This window comes from Crassostrea angulata, chromosome 9, assembly GCF_025612915.1.
Source record: "Crassostrea angulata isolate pt1a10 chromosome 9, ASM2561291v2, whole genome shotgun sequence".
NCBI lineage: Eukaryota > Metazoa > Mollusca > Bivalvia > Ostreida > Ostreidae > Magallana > Magallana angulata.
This window is the reverse complement of record NC_069119.1, coordinates 10,450,348-10,469,284: the sequence shown is the minus strand read 5'-3', so window position 1 is coordinate 10,469,284 and position 18,937 is coordinate 10,450,348. Positions and strand designations below refer to the sequence as shown.

Below are 18,937 nucleotides of genomic sequence, written 5' to 3'. Positions count from 1 at the left end.
GATGAAAGGGATAGAGGGAAACAGCGTTGGAGTCTGGATTTCTTCAGTTTTTTGTTATTCGGTCGTTTACTAAACGCGCAAACAAGAAAAGTCAATTCTCGCGGGGAGTTGGGGTGGGTGGGTGTGGGATTGTACAGGGTTGTTGTATTGAATTATGAATAAAAAGGATTGTTTCGAGCGTAATGTAATAAAACAACAGGGGCCTAGTTTATATTTCGTGCCGGTTAAATGCAGTAAATACTGTAATTAGATAATTACTTTGTAATAGATGTTAAAGTAACAAAGATGGGGCTCGTATCAAGAAAGAAAATTTGGTTAATACGTTAATACACATCGTCTATATCAAAGAATAAAATCATTTATCTCTAATATGAGAGAAAATAATTCATTAGAAGCTTGCACTAGATAGCTGCAAAGTTAAAGGAAAAGTTCATGTAGTATTTTTGCTTTTTATTTTTTTTAAAAAGTGCTGGTGTAGTCTTGTATCAATATGGTAAAACAATTTCTGAACAACTCCAGTAGCACTAATTCTGGACGTATCTTTCATTTAATATTCAATGAAAATTTGATCATCTTTGCCGCATGATATTAAGGTTTCCATTCACTGTTTTGATTGCAATAAAAAGATAACGCCGAGAGAGAAATAAAAAAAAATTCAATTGACAAAAATTATGGAAATCACTTATTATGGAAATCACTTTTTATTTAACCAACCAATCAAAAAAGTTCCAAGATATTAATGATAGATTTATCGATTTATCTAATCATTATGTTAATAGTTTCATGATAGATTTATCGATTTATCTAATCATTATGTTAATAGTTTATTGCACTTTTTTAAATATAAAATTGATATTTGAATTTTCAAAAACTATAGGAGGGGGAAGACGTACTAGTTTTCTATTTGAGAAAGGAAATCGGATGAATGTAATAAAATATATATATATGTATATGATGTAGATATATAAAATTTACCATATAAGTTAGGGTTGGGTTAGATCGAGGCCAAAACGCCTCGATAATTAAAAAAACAACAACCTGTAATTAAGATAAGATCAACTTCCTGTAAACAAACAAATCAGACCAAATGATCTAGCACATTGTTGCGTCATATGTTCATTCATCTGAGTGAATATATTTAATAATGTCGCTGAATCGGCAGACTGTATCTCATCGATTTTCGGGAAACATCTTGATTCATCTACAAACACAAAAGATTCGCATTTGTTTTCACAAAAGCGAGAGATGACAGATTTGTAATTAGGTCAATAAGTGAAGCCATTTTCTTTTGATATTTCAGTTTTAGAATATCTATTCAAATTACCACGAAGATTAAAAGCAAATGTCAATACAATGCACTGACACGATCCTTTATAATGATCCAAGTCAGATAAACGTTTTGGAGTCTCCTGGGTGTATTACACTGACGAATGTCTTTAACAGATCTATATACTAGAGGTATATACGTTGTTTTATGGTATATGCAAAAAAAAGACATAAACCTCTCTTCTTGTGATACAAAGTATCACTGTTTTAAAACAATCCACTAAAGTCTTTTCTACTTTTCTACTTCTCTATATAACATATTTTGCCCGAAATAGCGGCAAAAAATCACGTTTTAATTTCGTTTGACTGATTATTCTTCGTCAATTAATTACAACCTGATAGCAAATTTCAAACTTAATATACTATGCGAAATAAAAGAAATGTATTATTCTTTTTTTTTTTTTAACAAAAGAATTGTGATTATCATGGATTTAAGTTCATGGATTGATCTTATAACAAAAAGGACTAAAGAATTCTTATCACAAAAATGGGGAAAAGTAATGAAGCCCAGAATCCTCCCATTGTTATACTAGCAGTCTTATTACAGTAGTCCTTTTCACAGCACGTTCGAATCGAACACCCGTAGAATCTGTAGGATCGAGTCTTTCCTCGACAGCCATTACATGTAAATGTTTCCATGGTGATGGGTTCACAAGGACCCCTCGAACACGTTCTAACAACCGACTCGTACTTCAGAGGAGAAGGATAGTCCACCATTTCAAACACAACTTTCTGCAATCCATAATGTTTACGTTTTTAAGATGATTATGATAAAAAGTACATTGAAATTTTAATTATCAGTGTCACAGTAAATAATAACTGAGTGAATATTTCAAATAATTATAAATTTCCCATGAAATACAACTGATACACGTGTTAAGATGTCTTCACGCAAATACAATCACCCATGTGTCTTTATGTATGCATATTGTGAACATATTATGTAATGGTGATCTAGATTAAAGAATAACCAGGATTGTTTGACGATTTTTAATAATTTCAATAATTTTAATTGAAAGTCCTACCATACACGATTCGCCCTGTTCACAGTGGATTTTCTCTGAGTACTCCTCAAAATTCTCCCCACTACATTCCTCTCCAATACACTTCCAACACGTCAGACCATTCACGTGACCCGATATGATACCTACAGCAAATCAGTACTGGTTGATTAGATTCAGGATCTCCCAATCCGCTCTCTATATTTATAAATTTCAATATGATTACGAAACGAAATAGACAAAGGTAGTTTCAATAGTTCTGATCGGAACAGTCATGGTGTTTTTAAAATTAAGATTTAAAAACTATCAAACACCCACAATGCATGAAAAAGCTATAATATTTAGGAGGGTTCGAATGGTCTCGGCAATTTTTAGGGCTGTATTTACTTTCTTTAGAAAAAGAGCTCTGTTTGAATACAAATTTTGAGTATTTAGTTTTTTTCTTCACCAAATGCTAGTTTATGGCCAGAAATAGCACGTCTAAAAGTTTAACGTAGATCTGATGGTTAATGTGTTGACCATCCAACCTCCTTAAACCACAATGGTAACCTACAAATAAAAATATGATGAAACCTAACTTATTTGAAACATTAAATATGTTTTATTTTAAAGTTTACTGGTGTAAATGCAGCATTAGTAAAAGTGACGTGTCAAGCGTGTACTAAAACTCAGTAAACTTTAAAATAAAACATATTTAATGTTTCAAATAAGTTTAATTAAAATTAATAAAACAATGACCTTGTGTTTAAAAAAGATAAACGAACGCCAATGCAACGAGTATACCGTAGAAAATTTCACTACACTATCGAGGCATTTATACGTTTTGTATACATTATTGATAAAAATCGACGATCATATTTGATATCTTTATTGCAATATTTTTTCAACCCCCCAAAACGCATTGCAAATTTGTTTATATCCATATCGCATTTTACATAAGTTGTTTTTGATCTCATGATAACATGGAAACCGGCTTGTGTAAACAATATCATCAACGATATCATATACCTGTACTTACTTAATGCGGCCACAAACTTCAACAACTTCCGAATGGATGCCAGTGAGGAAAACGATTCCATACAACAAAGACCAAAATCAAACAATGCATGGATATAAATTCTCCATTTATTTCTTCCCACAGTCAGAAAGCACTTGAAAATATATTCACAATGCAAGCCGCTTCCCGATCAAGCAGTTATGGATCTTTTTTTTAAACAAGTGCTCGTTCCTCTGTCCATCCCACTCGTTCACTCCGTAAAAATTCTTCTCTCTATCTTCCTCTATCGCTCTTGCAATTCTTGTTTGTATCACCGAAGGTGTGCGATATGAATGTAGATACTGCTGTGTCTCTGTACATAAAGGCCACTAAGTCTTAAGATGATTGCTTCTCTTATGCACATCAAGTTTCCATCTTCTCTCAGCGAGCTCTCTTCATCAGATATGCGATGTTCAGGAAGGCGGCTTAAATCTACTTAAGTCCACTTACCGTTTAATGTGATGGAAAGAAATGGCGATCGGCAATGTCATTATACAGTGGGTCGAAAACATTTGCATTTCTGTCGTTCCAATGTTTAATTTACATTCTGCATTTCAAAATAGGAGTTTAATTGCATATGACAATGTAATTCAATGGTGGGGAATAGACATCAGTGATCACCGGTGCCGCTGTTTACTCAAAGATAGAGTTTAAATGAAGGTTTTTGATCACAGTGTGTACTCTTCTGAATTCATAAAACATTTAAAGAAATCACCAAACAACTGCTCGTGAATCCTTGAGTACCTAATGAAGGGTAGTTTGTACAGCGCCTTTTTTCAAGTATATGTTTATATTTAACCTCCGCCATTACAACAAAGCTAAGAGCATAGGATTTTTTCTTTCAAAGTATTGATAAGTATTTATGTAAAATTCAATGCAAAGTAAATATGCGGTGTATCTGCATCGAAATTGGTTATCAATAGACCTACATGACTCTGTTAAAAATCCTAGTTACTGGGGTTTTTTATCAAAGTTCATTTAGATGACAAAGACCGAAAACCGAGCACAAAAATTAATACACTCGAAAATGATACCAACAATGTATTATTGCCTTGGACAACAAATTTTCACCCCACCCCTTTTTTTTGAAGAACTTTACATGTCGTCACAATAGGTTATTACATTCGGTCATTGCCCGAATCTTGACATGTTTGACATCACAATATGATTATTTTGCAGCCATGTTATTGTGTCTCGAAGGACATTTATATCTGCATGAAGAAAAAAATAACCCGGAAATTTAATTCTACGATTCATATCACATATTTGTGTAATAAATAAAATCTCAAATTTACAGAATTTAGTAAAAAGAGGAGACATTTACTGCAAACGAGAGAATTTGATATATCATTAAAGCATCGTCATAAATCAACCCGAAGAAAACAACAAAACTGTAGTAATTAGCAAATATCAAATTAAAAATCTTATGTCATAACAAAGATAAACCAAAAGCAACAAAATAAACATGATCACTATAGTTATTTAACATAAAATAAACAACAAAAGCAACACCAAGCTGTTTTTTTATCGCAACAATACATGTGATAAATGCGACCAATAAAATCACAAACGTATATTTTATCGCCACAATAATAAATGCAACATGCAATCATATGCAACATATTTATCGCAACAATACGCGTTAGAGCAAGAACATAATTTACTGAACCATCAATAAATGCAACAATCAAGAAAAAATAACAAACAATAAACGACGACAATAATTTGTATCTACATTATATGCACAATTCTTTCTTTTTGTTTAGAAAGCATGAGTTCTTCAAGCCACATACATGATATACTTTAAAACTATGGCATCGTATTCTCAAGGTGAAATCTAGGTTACGTTCAGCATTAAAATTCTTTCCAAGCTTGTAGAATAGAACACAGATGTTGCGCCATTTTGTTATGATTAAACATCGAAATTAATCCACAGTCGTTCGGAAGTATGTTTTGCGAGAAGCCATGAAATTGAGTAGAAAGGTGTTTTAAGTAGAGGCGATATACTTCACCTGTTGGGCATCCCATGGGTTCTGTGAAATTCTACAGAGTATATTAAGCATCATTCTGAGAGAATTCCGAGTAACGTAATTCAAGCTTTTTTACAACATTTTAAGGGTTCTAAAGACAATCTAAGCAAATATTAATTGGATACTGTATTATGTGTTAGAAAAAAAAACCCTCTTAAAACCGTGCATATAATGCATATCACATATCGTTCCCGCTGACATACTATTTATCTAGCCAGTTTTTGAGTTTTTGAACATGCTTACATTTTATTGCTAAAGGTATCATTTCCAGTAGTCACCATTGGGTCTATTATATGTAGGACATGAATGATCTAATTCCCATTCGTAAGAAAAGAAGAAAAGTATTACACCTAAGGATGTTTGCCGACAGCGTATAATTAAGTTTGGCTAAGCGGTACTACAATCGATTCTCTGTTTAAATCGGCAGTTTTAAGTTTTAAAGGTTTTAAGTGCAGCTCAAATGGCAGCTACGTTTTTCTCTTAAAATTTTGCCAACATAATTGTTGCAGTTGAATCTCGAGGAATTTAATTACATGCCCTAGTATTCATTTTTCATTTGCTAATTACAAGTGCGATTTTATGTCCAATCTAAGGAATTAAAAAAATTAGATGTATATGTACATGTATATTTAAATGTATCATCGAAGCACAGTTGTTAATTTATCTAAGGACTCAATTGAAAATTGAAAAACAAAATTGCATCTCAAATGTTGTAAAAACGCTTGATTCCAATTTTTTGCCATTTTTACAACCTTGAAATACATTAAATACATCCAGAGTAAAATAGTATAAATATAATTTATATTATAGGCTGAATAACATTTTGAACGCCAACTAAAACTGTAAACCAAGAGCCAAGTACTTTTATTATTTAAGATATTTTCTTAGAATTTGAAAAAAGATGGAATAGATAAAAGACGGTCGGTTTCTTATAGATATTTTGAAAACAGCGAAAATATTTTACAGTTTGGCTTAATACTTCAGTCAAAGTGTTTTACTTTATGATAAAAGCAGGTCATAAAGTTTTCTAAATTTTCTATTGCCTTTAGGAGGTTTTATACGCTGCTAGGATTTCGTTTGGTATTTCATCTGCTTCTAATGAGGTAACATTCTTTGCAAAAAATTAAATTAGTTTCTTGCAAACTTAACATTTATTTTTTTTCCTTACTAATCTCTACCAATTTACCACTAAAGAAAAGGGTAGACTCTATTGCTTATATATTGAATATTGATTTTGTTAAGGTGTTTGATAAATTTCTCTTCCGCCTTATTATTAAACTGTTTACATTACGCAAAAGTATATATTGGGTTTCTCTATAAAGTTTGACTTTCATCCACAAGCACATTCAGTGATTTAGTAGGTAAATATTGTTTCAAATTGATCTCGATCCAAATAACACAAGGGTTATCTACGCAAAACGTTTTTATTTGATATGTTTCTTGACATTTTTTTTTTACGAAATCTGGAAGCCAGAAAACGACCATCTTCCGCCGGTGTTGCTATGGAAAGAACCTTGACCTGCAAATCCTGACATAGTCAGTACAACATCCCCGGCTTGCAACATGAGGATGGCAAATCCAGTGGACATTTCCTCTTCGTAATGGCTTTCCGTATCAACATAAATGGAACCCTTGTATGCCCCGTTGTGAACCAACTGGACAGCAACCTCTCCATAATCACCGGTTTCCCCAGCAACATGCTCACCCGAAGCATAGGCCGTGTAGCAGAACGCGTAAACCCCCGTGGAGGGTGCAGTGAAAGCACCGGTGTGTTTGCTGTAGCCATTGCCTTGGTTTGTTATGATTGTATCATACAGAAAAACATGGTGCGCAGCAACTCCACCGAAATCTTTAGAAATGTAGGCATAGAATGCTACAGGACTGTGAGCGACCTCGGGTGCAAGGAGTCTGCGAATAAACTGAGTCTCTGAAACTAAAAACTAAGATATTTTTAACACTGAGAATGATATATTTTAAACAAGTACATGTACGTATGAAACTAACAAAAATTAAATGATTTTCACAATTGAATATTTTAGGAAAAAAAGGAGCAACTCATATCCCTATGAAATCATATATTAGTTTTTAACAAAACGTCATTGCCAAATATTTACATCACACATGAATGGATGGTGTCAGAAAACAAAGTACAGCATTAACCAAGGTAAAATTTCGGATCATTGTTGGTAAATAAAAAAAGACAGAAGACTCTAGAAGATTTAAATACCTTCACTATGAAGTTCTTTTTCAGTCGATAACGTAACATTGCCATGTCCTGTCGACTCGTAAGTAACTTTTCCGTTGGATGTTCTTGAGCTGTTTTGCCTTTTTTCTAATGTTCTCACCCTATGTCGAAGTTTCTCAATTTCCACTGATTGTTTTTCAATGGTATTCGTCTGTTTGTCAATGACTTCATTTTGTCTCTGTATCATCCGAAGCATTTCTTCCATCCTTTCTTCCATATGGACCCTCCATTTAGCATCGCCCGATTCCGGCCACGCTGCAGCAATAGTAGCAAAGCACAGAATAACACAGAGACTATAAAGACAATCCATGCTTTATTGTATATACATGTGTATATTAAGTGCCAAATCTAGGCGTTATGTGACACAGGTTATCGTTCGGAATAAAACCACGATAACATTAGATTGTACTAAACGTAAAGTTACAGTATATAACCTTAAAAGTGCTGGATAGTCGTAATCATTCTTAGACATTTTTTACCTTCTTTGGACGAAGAGTTCTATTTAAAGATATAGGACAAGATTGTGAAAGTTTTTAGAGATACTTAAACTTTCTTTATACTAAATGAGTGTTAAAGCTAAATTTTCTTCTAAATGGTGCCCATTTTGATCAAACTTTTAATATTGCCTTGGAGCCTGGAGCAGTCACTTAGATGTTCGGACTATTTTAATATATCACCAATACTTTGTTTCTCAAGCACACTATTTATTTATATTCAAGCAAAGGGACTGATTTTATGTATCAATTAACAAACAATTACAAAACATTTTATCTATAAAATGTATGAACACATTAAAATAATTAAATCAAACAAATTAGATAAGTTTTTAAAAGTTGTTTATAATTCTACGACTGAAGCTGAAATGTTTGTTGATCATTAGAATTGTCTTACTAGAAAAATAAAAAAGAATGTTATAACTTCTGTGTGGGGTCCGTTTTCAGTTGATGAATTGTATAAAACTGCAATAATTCTTGGTAGTTTTTTAACGAGTACATAAAAACAACGCCTTTTAAACAGTTCTGACACATTATAATTATGAGGATATCTGCATTATCATTATTTTTAATAAAATATTGCAGCACAAAATCATCTTGTTTTGTAGCCATTTGATGTTTTTGAGGAAAGATGAATAAAAATAATTGATGGGCCTTAGTAAAAAAAAGATACCTGTATGCCTTACAATATATTTAGTCATATAGATTTTTAACATATCATGTGACAGCATTTTCCATTCGAATGTTTTCCTCGATGAAGTGAGTAAGGTTCCAAAACGTCATACAAGTTTACACCAGGTAAACAATTATCTAAGGTAAGACCAATTAAGTTTTTGACTGTAGCCTTAGCCACTTATGCCTTCCAGACTATCTGGTGACCCTTCAATCTTTGTTAACTTTCACATGCGAGAGAAGAGCTGTGAAAATTAAATGTATCTCATCGGCATGGTATATTCATAGAGGTTAGCATCTTATATAAACACAAAAAATCACTTAGATGTGGAAAATGAAACTTACACTTTTCATAAATACCAATACACCAAACAAAATATTTCAAGTAAATGGTAACCACCTTTTCCAGTATTGTCATCATATAAACTAGATATGTACTAGTATATATTGACCTCTAAGACAAAATATTAATGAAATAAAATGTTGGCATCCTTTTATTGTGTAGATTCAACAGGTTCAAATTATGATTACACAATAAGGGAGGCCCACAACGGGTAGCTGGTTTTTAAACTGATATACGTTTCAGAAAATGTATGTTTTTTTTAATCTTTAAAGAGCTCATACTGTTCACATATGTGCAAAAACTGCAGGAAATAATATACGGGTGTTATATATAATTTATATATCGCAATATATATAAAATATTGAGTCTTACATCAGAAAATTATAGTACTTAACTTTGCTAGACATTAAATTTTACTGTTCTTAATTATTTAAAAGTGTTTAAGTCAAACAAGATCGCCTTTGTTGCTCAGTTGAGCGATGTGGCCTATGGGCCTCTTGTTTTTAAGCATTCTACGGATCATTATGACAATTTAAGCAAATATTTACTGCATTATGTGTTAGAAAATAACACTTTTAAAAAACGTGCATGTGATGCATATCACATATTGTTGTCTTTGACTTACTATTTAACTAACCAATTTTTTAAATATGCGAACATACATTTTATCGAGTCATGAAATAATAACTTTTAGATATCATTTACCATCGTCACCTTTAGATTTAATGTATGTAGTACATAGTGATCTAATTCCCATTTATTAGAAAAGAAGAAAAGTTTTACACCTAACGATGTTTGTCAAAAGTGTATAAATAAAGGGGCATGGTCACGATTTATGTCAAAAATTATTTTTCCGATTTTAATGTTTGCAATGCTGTTTTAAACCATTTTAGATACCAAGATTTGAGTGTCATTCGTTGAGTTAAAAGCGAGACACAAAGCTTTCAATTCTTTGCAGTATAAACGAATGTTGAAGTAAAAATTTGCCTCCAACACTGTTGCAGTTTAATCTCGAGGTGCATGTTTATTTATCTAATTTTTTTTATTTGTAAATTACAAGTGAAATGAAAATTTTTGTTTATCAAAATGCATAATCGTTGTGCCATCAGGAATAAAATGCACTCAGGGTTGAAATATTTGTATTGCATAAAAAATTATAAACTGGTTTCTATGTGATTTCTGAAGCATTAATAAAGAATACGGGGTATGAATTAAAATAATCTTTTATGTATCGTCCAGGCTTAGGAATTAAAAGATAAAATTTACATTTTATTTTATATAGTGTCTTTGCCTATGATAACACTACATATCGATTTTGTACTATACAGTCCGATGAATTAAAATGACGTATAATTGGGGCGCAAGCGGGGTTTGCTCATTTATATTCAAATATTTAATTGTACAACTGCTTAAAATGATAGAAATATAAGCAATAAGCAATCATTTTTTGAATATCGTAAGGTGGAAATTTCGGTTGGAGCTTGATCAAATGTATCATAAAGCCCTTCGGGCTTTATTGGATTTGTTTACGCCCCGACCAAAATTAGCACCTTATAATACTCAAAGAATGATTCCTTATTCCTTTATTAGAGGTACTTGTATGATAAAATTTATCATCAAAACACTAAACAATAAAGCTTTCTCTGCAACTAAGTGTCGCTGCTATTCGGCCTTAGGAAGGTTCTGCACGCTGCTAGGATTTCCTTTGGCGGTTCACGTGGTTCTATGGAGGGTTTTTTTATTCTTTGCAAAAAATAAATAAATAAATACGTAAGTTGCAAACTTAAATTATATTTTTCCGGTATCTACCTTTAAGTTATGCCAAAGAAAGCGTTGATTCTATTGTTTGATTGAAAGAATACGACTTTTGTTAACGTGTTTGATAAATTTCTCGTCCGGCATATTATAAAACGCTTTACATTGCGCAAAAATGTATATGCGATTGTTCTACAAAATTTGACGACTTTCATCTACGATCAAATATAGTGATTTAGTATGTGAATAATGTTTTCAATTGATTTTGATACAAATAAACACTACGAATAAAGCAAACCAGCGATTATCTCAACACCCCGCTTTTATTTTATATGTTCCTTGACATTTTTAAGAAATCTGGAAGCCGGAAAACGACCATCTTCCATTGCTGTTGCTATGGTAAGAACCCTGACCCGCATTTGCCGACATAGTCAATACGACATCTCCGGCTTGCAACATGAGGACGGCAAATCCAGTTGACATTCTTCATCAATGGCAGTTTCCGTGTTAACATAAATAGAACCCTTATAGGCTTCGTTATGACAAAGTTGGACAGCAACTTCTCCATACTGCCCGGTTTCCCCAGCAACATGCTTACCCGAGGCAAAGGCCGTGTAACAAAATGCGTAAACCCCCGTGAACGGTGCAGTGAAAGCACCGGTATGTTTGCTATAACCATTGCCTTGGTTTGTTACGATTGTATCATACAGAAAAACATGATGCGAACCAACTCCACCGAAATCTTTGGAAATGTAGGCATAGAACGCCACAGGATTGTGAGCGACCTCGGGTGCAAGGAGTCTGCGAACAAACTGAATCTCCGAAACTGAAAAAAATGTTATAAACGCTGAAATTGATATTTTTTATACAAGTAGCTATAGAAATAAAATTTAAATAATTTTTACAATAGCATATTGTACATAAAGGTAAAACATATATATTATATAAATGTTTCGATAGTTTTTACAACACGTCATTACCTAAGTTTTATATAAACGGATGATGTCAGAAAACAAAAGTCAAAATGAACAAAGGTGAAACCTCAGATCATTGTTGATAAATAAACAGGGAACAGACACTACAGATTTCAATGCCACACATTCACTGTGAAGTTCTTTTTCAATTGATAACGTAACATGTCATGTCCTGTCGAATAGTTATTAACTTTTTCGTTGGATGTTCTTGTGTTGTTTTGCCTTTTTTCTAACGTTTTCACCCTATGTCGAAGTTTCTCAATTTCCACTGATTGTTTTTCAATGGTATTCGTCTGTTTGTCAGTGACTTCATTTTGTCTCTGTATCATCCGAAGCATTTCTTCCATCCTTTCTTCCATATGGAGCCTCCATTTAGCATCGTCTGACTCTGGAAAGGCTACAGTAGTAGTAAAGCACAGAATAACACAGAGACTATAAAGACAATCCATGCTTTATTGTATCTACATGTGTATAACAAGTGCCAAATCTAAGTGTTACAAGACCCAGCTTATCGTTCCGAATTCAAAACCATGATAACAATTGACTATACTGCAAATATAGCTACCTGTAAATAACCTTCAAATCGCTGGATGGTCGTGACTATTTTCTGACATTATTCAACTCCATTATACTAGGAGCCTTTTATTAAAATGAATCAGAAACAATTGAAAGTTTCAACCTAGGGTACTTGGATTTTCTTTACACGAAATAATAGTGAAGTAAAATATTAGATATTTGAAATTTTAAGGTATATCGGATGGGTAATTCGTTGACCATCCCGCCTCCTCAGAATACATACAACTTATATCATTTGAGTTTTGCAAATTGCTCTGCCTGAGACAGTGAACATTTACCTCTGCTTTTATACCTAATTTCATCTTGCTACATATAAAAAACGGTAAGACAGTCTGCAATTATCTAGCAATAATTACTCATTTCTATTTGAATATTTTTATCTGATTCATCAAAACCAATCAGTCTACCATTTTCTTTGTTAATGTTCTCTGTAAATTCTCTGTCTTTTTTTAATGCTTAACAGCAACATCTTTATCTCCATGGTTCCCGTTTTGATCAAAATTTTAATGTTGTTTTGGACCCCCTTCATGCAGTCACCTTAGATATTTTTTTTTCATAAATGTTCTGACTATCGTCGTGTAGGAGACAATGAACTTTTACTCCTTCCGTTGCACCTATTTTTATTTTGCAACACTTATCCAGCAACGATTCGAGATATATATATATATATATATATATATATATATATATATATATATATATATATATATATATATATATATATATATATATATATAAATCCAAAAAATATCGCAGTGTCCGGTTTTATATAAAGAAAATTTGAAAAATGAAAGACAACACAGAGTAAAATGTTAGCGCTTTCATTCAATCTTCAGACGTTTTTAAAAATTTTAACAATTTTTAACAATGAAAGCGCTTATGTTTTGCAGTTAGTGTTGCTTTTTTTCTTTTATTATATTTTTACCGGACACTGAGAAAATACTTTTGTGATTTGGATATATATATATATATATATATATATATATATATATATATATATATATATATATATATATATATATATATATAGATAAAACTGAAATGAATAAAAGCACAAAGTTCGAGTAAAACATAAGCGCTTTCATTTTCATATGTTTTACAACTAACTATATATATATATATATATATATATATATATATATATATATATATATATATATATATATATATATATATATATAGTCTCCAAATAAACCCACATGTAAATAAATCAGCCATGGCAAAGTTTTTGTATGATTTTATAATCAGATAACATTGAAAATAGAATATGTAATCAAATTAAAGGGAAAAGTCAGGCAAAAGTAAACAAGAGTCGAAATATTTATATTTACCATAAAAATAATGTCAACCACTAAATTCTTCTTAACATGACCATAATTTAGCAACAATCACTGATTGAATATCAAAGTTTGACAAAGTCATGGGAGCTGCCATTTTGATGCTCTCCACTGTTTAGAGTTAAATATGTTGTGGCTTATCATCGGGTTTTTTTCCCAGCATCCCGATAACTTCCAAATGTTCTGTGATGTCAGCATACCCCATTCACAGTTCTTATCAGTTCACATGTGTGGTCAGTGTCTAGGGAAGTTACACATCCTTGTTGTTTCTTAAACATCATAAATTGAATAATAGTAATGGAAAGAATATCTGGATTAAGAATTAGAAGATCAAATTGGTCATGGTCAGTTATACAACCTATATCTCCCATATTTCCTATTGTATAATCGCAATGTTTACAACACATGCATTCCTCGGCAGTGGGCATGACCCCAAACTGTCTACAGGAACACCATTCCTCTAATGTTGGAATAATTGGACTTAATGATTTATTATTGGCAGGCAGATTTTCAACTTCTTCAGTATATTCAGGTTTAAATGCATAAGGTACTATCCTAAATATATTTTCTTGCGCCATTCTTGCAGAGTTATGTTATACAATAAGTGGGTCAGTTTATCGAAGTGGTATGCTGACGTCACAGAGATGCTATCATGGCAGCCTCCATGCGCTTGCAGGAGATTTAACACTGACCAGATAATTAAACCAAGTTTGATGGCTTAAGATGAGATCATGAGATAAAGTTTATGGTGGATGTTTTAAACAAACTTTTGTTTATCTATTTCACAAGAGATGTGTTATACCTGACCTTTCCCTTTAAAATACTGTTATTGTCTGTACTTAAGTACATTTAATACTTTTTTTCCGCTGCGTCATCTATTTATATTCACATAATTTGGTTGAACAGAGAGATAACTCCTTACATATATTTTAACTGTTCCAATACATTATCAGAACTGATATGCATTTTTTCAAACAATTACCAGCAAAAGCCCGACAATTTTTGATCTTGCATCCACCGTGTTAAAATTCATATATTATTTTGTGATGCAGAAATCATTTGACGCTTAGACATTAAAAATATACCGCTGAATCAAATTTTGCTGACGGCAACTTATACTGCATTATGTATTATTTGACAAGTCGGATAATTACATGCATTTTCTGCACAATCATCCACCTTCATAAACTAGTATAAAAGCATTCTATTTCATAAATGAATATGAAACTGTTTTGGCGTAACAACCCATCTATTGAATACAAAACAACAAATGTCTCAACATACGACATCAATTTATTTCACATGTTCTTTGACATCTTTAAGAAATCTGAAAACCAGAAAACGACCATCTTCCGTAGGCGTTGCTTTGAAAAGAACCTTAACCCGCACCTACTGACATAGTCAACACGACATCCCCGGCTTGCAACATGAGGATGGCAAATCCAGTGGACATGTCTTCTTCGTAATTGCTTTCCGTGTCAACGTAGATGGAGCCCTTGTATGCCCCGTTATGAAGAAGTTGGACACCAACTTCTCCATACTGCCCGGTTTCCCCCGCAACATGTTCACCCGAATGTTTTTGCAGTTCTTGCTGGGGGTTCATATAAATATTTCGTTTATTTGAAATATTGTCAAAACATTTCGCACCGCCATCGAAATTAGGCACATTTTTACCTTTTAGGCTCGATAGCCATTACACAAAATAGGGTCAATCGGTAGATTTCCCCCAGCAAGATTTACATTGGTTCTTATTTTCTCTCCCGATTTCACGTAAAATATACTAAGATTGTTTTTATCTTCTTTTGCGCCAAGCCGTTTTTTATATGCATATAGGGCCTACATATCACCACTCATTAGATTACATGTAGCAGGGGTAGTCTCAAAACCATTTGTTCATGAATAATTATTTACCTATTACGAAGCTTTATATTTTTTTATACTCCATATCGGTGATATTGAATTTAGTATCACTAGTATTTACAATAGTGTTTATGTAAAGGAATGAATTTTAAGCGGTTTTATTATGCGCAATGAATTTCACGTATTAAGTTACGATACATTCCCTAAGAACGATCGAAAGGAATGCAGATCGTGCCGTCAAAGTTAACTATGACATCATATCTAATGAAGTACAGACAAGTGACTTTCTACATATCGCGTTGAAATTAATAGGGCAGCCTTAACATAGCCGCGAAAAGGAAAATTTAGAGTTTATGACTCTAAGTTAATATATTATATTTTCATCTAAATTATGTAAAATCAAGGTAATTTTGTATAAATTTTACTGAAACAAATACTAGTAATTTATTTCCCCCCACATTCGTCCGAAAACAGACAATAGCTTAGCTGTAACTAAATTCTTTTGTTCTCCACCTGCATTCCACTACTATTTTCAAAACACCTTTGTGATATTTCATATCTTGCAGCTGATGTTTGCTAAAGTGATTGAAAGCATAGCATTATTTGTTGGAAGCCAAAGTAGCTTATATCGTTGAAGTCAGGCCCCTCAACATGCATATCAACTTATTTATTTTTAGGTAAGATTAAGGAACATCAAAATGGCAAATTATAAAGTAATAAAACTGAAATGATTTATTATCTGATTTTTCTGATTGAAATGTTTTAGACAATGTCCTAGGACATCTGGAATCCGGAAAATGGCTATCTTTCTATGTCACTGCTATGAAATGAACCCTTTTTGATTTGGTCAATACGATTTCTCCGACTTGCAACATCTGCCCAGTTGGTTTCCGTGTCAACGTGTCAACATTAATAGAGCATTGGTAGGCGCCGTTGTAAACCAGCTGGACGGATACCTCTCCATGATAACCCGTTTCCCCAGCAACATGCTCACCTGAGGAAAATGCCATGTAGCAGAAGGCATATACCTACAGGAGAAGGTTCTGTAAAGTCACCTGTATGTTTGCTATTCCATTGCCTTGATTTGTCACCTTAGTATCATACAAGAAAAAACATGATGCATGCCAGCTTACCAAATATCTTTTAAAATTTAGGGAAATAATGCAACAGGATTGTGGACGACTTAAGATGCAATGAGTCGTCGAATTACTGGCTTTTCGGATATCAATTATGAAAGTATTTAATAGAGGCCATGATTGTTACGGACTAAGGCGATTTTTCTTTAAAATCGTAACATCGACATTCCTTGGTAACTTTTCACTCTAAACCAACTTTTATCCGCGTGCGATAAACTTTACGAGCTTCGCAATAGCTTTAGAGATGAGAGTATATTTTTCTAGGTGTCGAAATGTCCCGAAAAAATTTATTTCACATAATCAACATCTTGTTCGCTAGAATTAATCGTCACAAATGTTTTTCTCCAAAATTGCAAAATTAGGCCATTGCAATTAAAGTTGGTTTACCGTATTTTAAGATTATTATACTTATGTCTTCGGCGAAAAAAAAAATACTGTAAATAGCAACATGATAACACTGAAATAGTGCATTGTAACTTTAATTCTCATTTTTATTTCTAAGATAATATCTCAGGAAATCTGAAAACCAGAAAATGACCATCTCCCAATATCGTTGCTATGATAAGAACCCTGGCCAACGTCTTTTGACATGGTTACAACATCATCTCCTGCTTGCAACATGAGGATAGCAAATCCAGTAGCCATTTCTTCTTCCCAGTTGGTTTCCGTATCAACATAAATGGAACCCTTGTAGGCGCCGTTATGAACCAGCTGGACAGAAACTTCCCCATAATTACCAGTTTCCCCTGCAACATGCTCACCCGAGGCAAAGGCCGTGTAGCAGAACGCGTATAACCCAGTAGTAGGCGCAGTGAATACACCTGTGTGTTTGTTATAGGCGTTGCCTTGGTTTGTCACCTCAGTATCATACACGAAAACATGATGCTTCCCAACTCCACCAAAATCATTGGAAATGTAGGCATAAAATGCTACAGAATTGTGAGCGACTTCGGGTGTTAGGAGTCGTCGAATTAAAATGGATTTGGAATCTGAAAGAAAACATATATGATGGAAGTTTAAAAAAATTAAAAGGTGTCAGAGAGTTAAGAAATAAATTTCTTAAAAGTCGTTTTTTTTCGATTATTGTAGCCACGATATGCAATTATTGTGTTTGTTGTTGAATTAAACGTCCATGTCAAATGTCAATTCTTTTCGATAACTATGTAAGCCGGTTATGATAAAGACAAAATAATGAAGACAAAACCAAGTGCCACTGCACTTTGATATTCTTTGAAATAATTATGTATGTTTTACCTTCATTGTGCATGTGATCTTTTTCATAAGATAAGATGGTTCCATTTGGAGTGGACATGTCAGTGAATATTTCTGATGAACTTTTTTGTTTTTGGCTGTCAGACCTTTCCAGCTTCACAACCCTATCTTGGAGATTATTGATTTCCAACTCTTGTTTATCAATAGTTTTCATCTGTTCTTCAATGGTGTTAGTCTGTTTTTCAATCACTTCATTTTGTCTTTGTATCATCTGAAGCATTTCTTCCATCCTTTCTTCCATATGGACCCTCCATTTAGCATCTCTTGATTCTGTTAGTGCTAAAGCAACAGTAGTTGCAAAACAAAGAATAACACACAGACTATAGAGACTGTCCATGATAAAGATATGTCTTATCTGTATTGAGGTCAAAATCTAACAATAACAATTTCTTATCATCTGTACTTTACAAACAAGATAAACTCTGATTGTACTTGTATATACAATAGTATTTCAAATTTCAGATTTATAACAAGTCGTTGATGTTTTTCTAAACAGGAATTCTTATTTGATGATATCTCACCATATGAGAAACTCAGCATTTCCCGATAATAGCGAATCATTTCAAACTTCAATGCATATTTTAGAGGATCATTTAAACAATTTGAATAAGACGCGAAACATATGAGTAAGTATTGCCCATCACATATTTTGAAGTTCCATAGTATGGGCTAAAGTATTCGGCTGAAAATCTTTGTTTTGCTAATTCACGTATCTGTACAGTATAAGGTTATTTTCATTCCTTCTATCTATTTTATTTTCAGAATACCCGTGTTTTATTTAATCTCTTGTACCTTAATTTGGCAATGTGTCAAAACTTATAGCATTATTAGTTGGAGGCAACTAACATTAGTAATGATATTCATGCTTAGTTTTTCTTTC

At 32.9% G+C, this 18,937-nt stretch overlaps 2 protein-coding genes and 1 pseudogene across 2 annotated transcripts; all 3 read right to left on the bottom strand.

The window, feature by feature from the left end:
* Positions 1 to 845: 845 nt before the first annotated feature.
* On the bottom strand, positions 846 to 3,871 carry LOC128163526 (uncharacterized). Its single transcript, XM_052827145.1, has 3 exons — positions 3,346 to 3,871; positions 2,352 to 2,473; positions 846 to 2,058 (listed from the first exon to the last, which is right to left on the bottom strand). Exons 1-3 carry the CDS (start codon positions 3,404 to 3,406, stop codon positions 1,792 to 1,794), a joined length of 450 nt encoding a protein of 149 aa, XP_052683105.1. The 5' UTR covers positions 3,407 to 3,871; the 3' UTR covers positions 846 to 1,791.
* Positions 3,872 to 6,811: 2,940 nt separating this feature from the next.
* Positions 6,812 to 12,351, bottom strand: LOC128163846 (uncharacterized; annotated as a pseudogene).
* Positions 12,352 to 17,248: 4,897 nt separating this feature from the next.
* LOC128163611 (uncharacterized) lies at positions 17,249 to 18,416 on the bottom strand. Its single transcript, XM_052827243.1, has 2 exons — positions 18,040 to 18,416; positions 17,249 to 17,774 (listed from the first exon to the last, which is right to left on the bottom strand). The coding sequence occupies exons 1-2, from the start codon at positions 18,392 to 18,394 to the stop codon at positions 17,296 to 17,298; spliced, it is 834 nt and encodes a 277-aa protein (XP_052683203.1). The 5' UTR covers positions 18,395 to 18,416; the 3' UTR covers positions 17,249 to 17,295.
* Between the last annotated feature and the right edge of the window lie 521 nt (positions 18,417 to 18,937).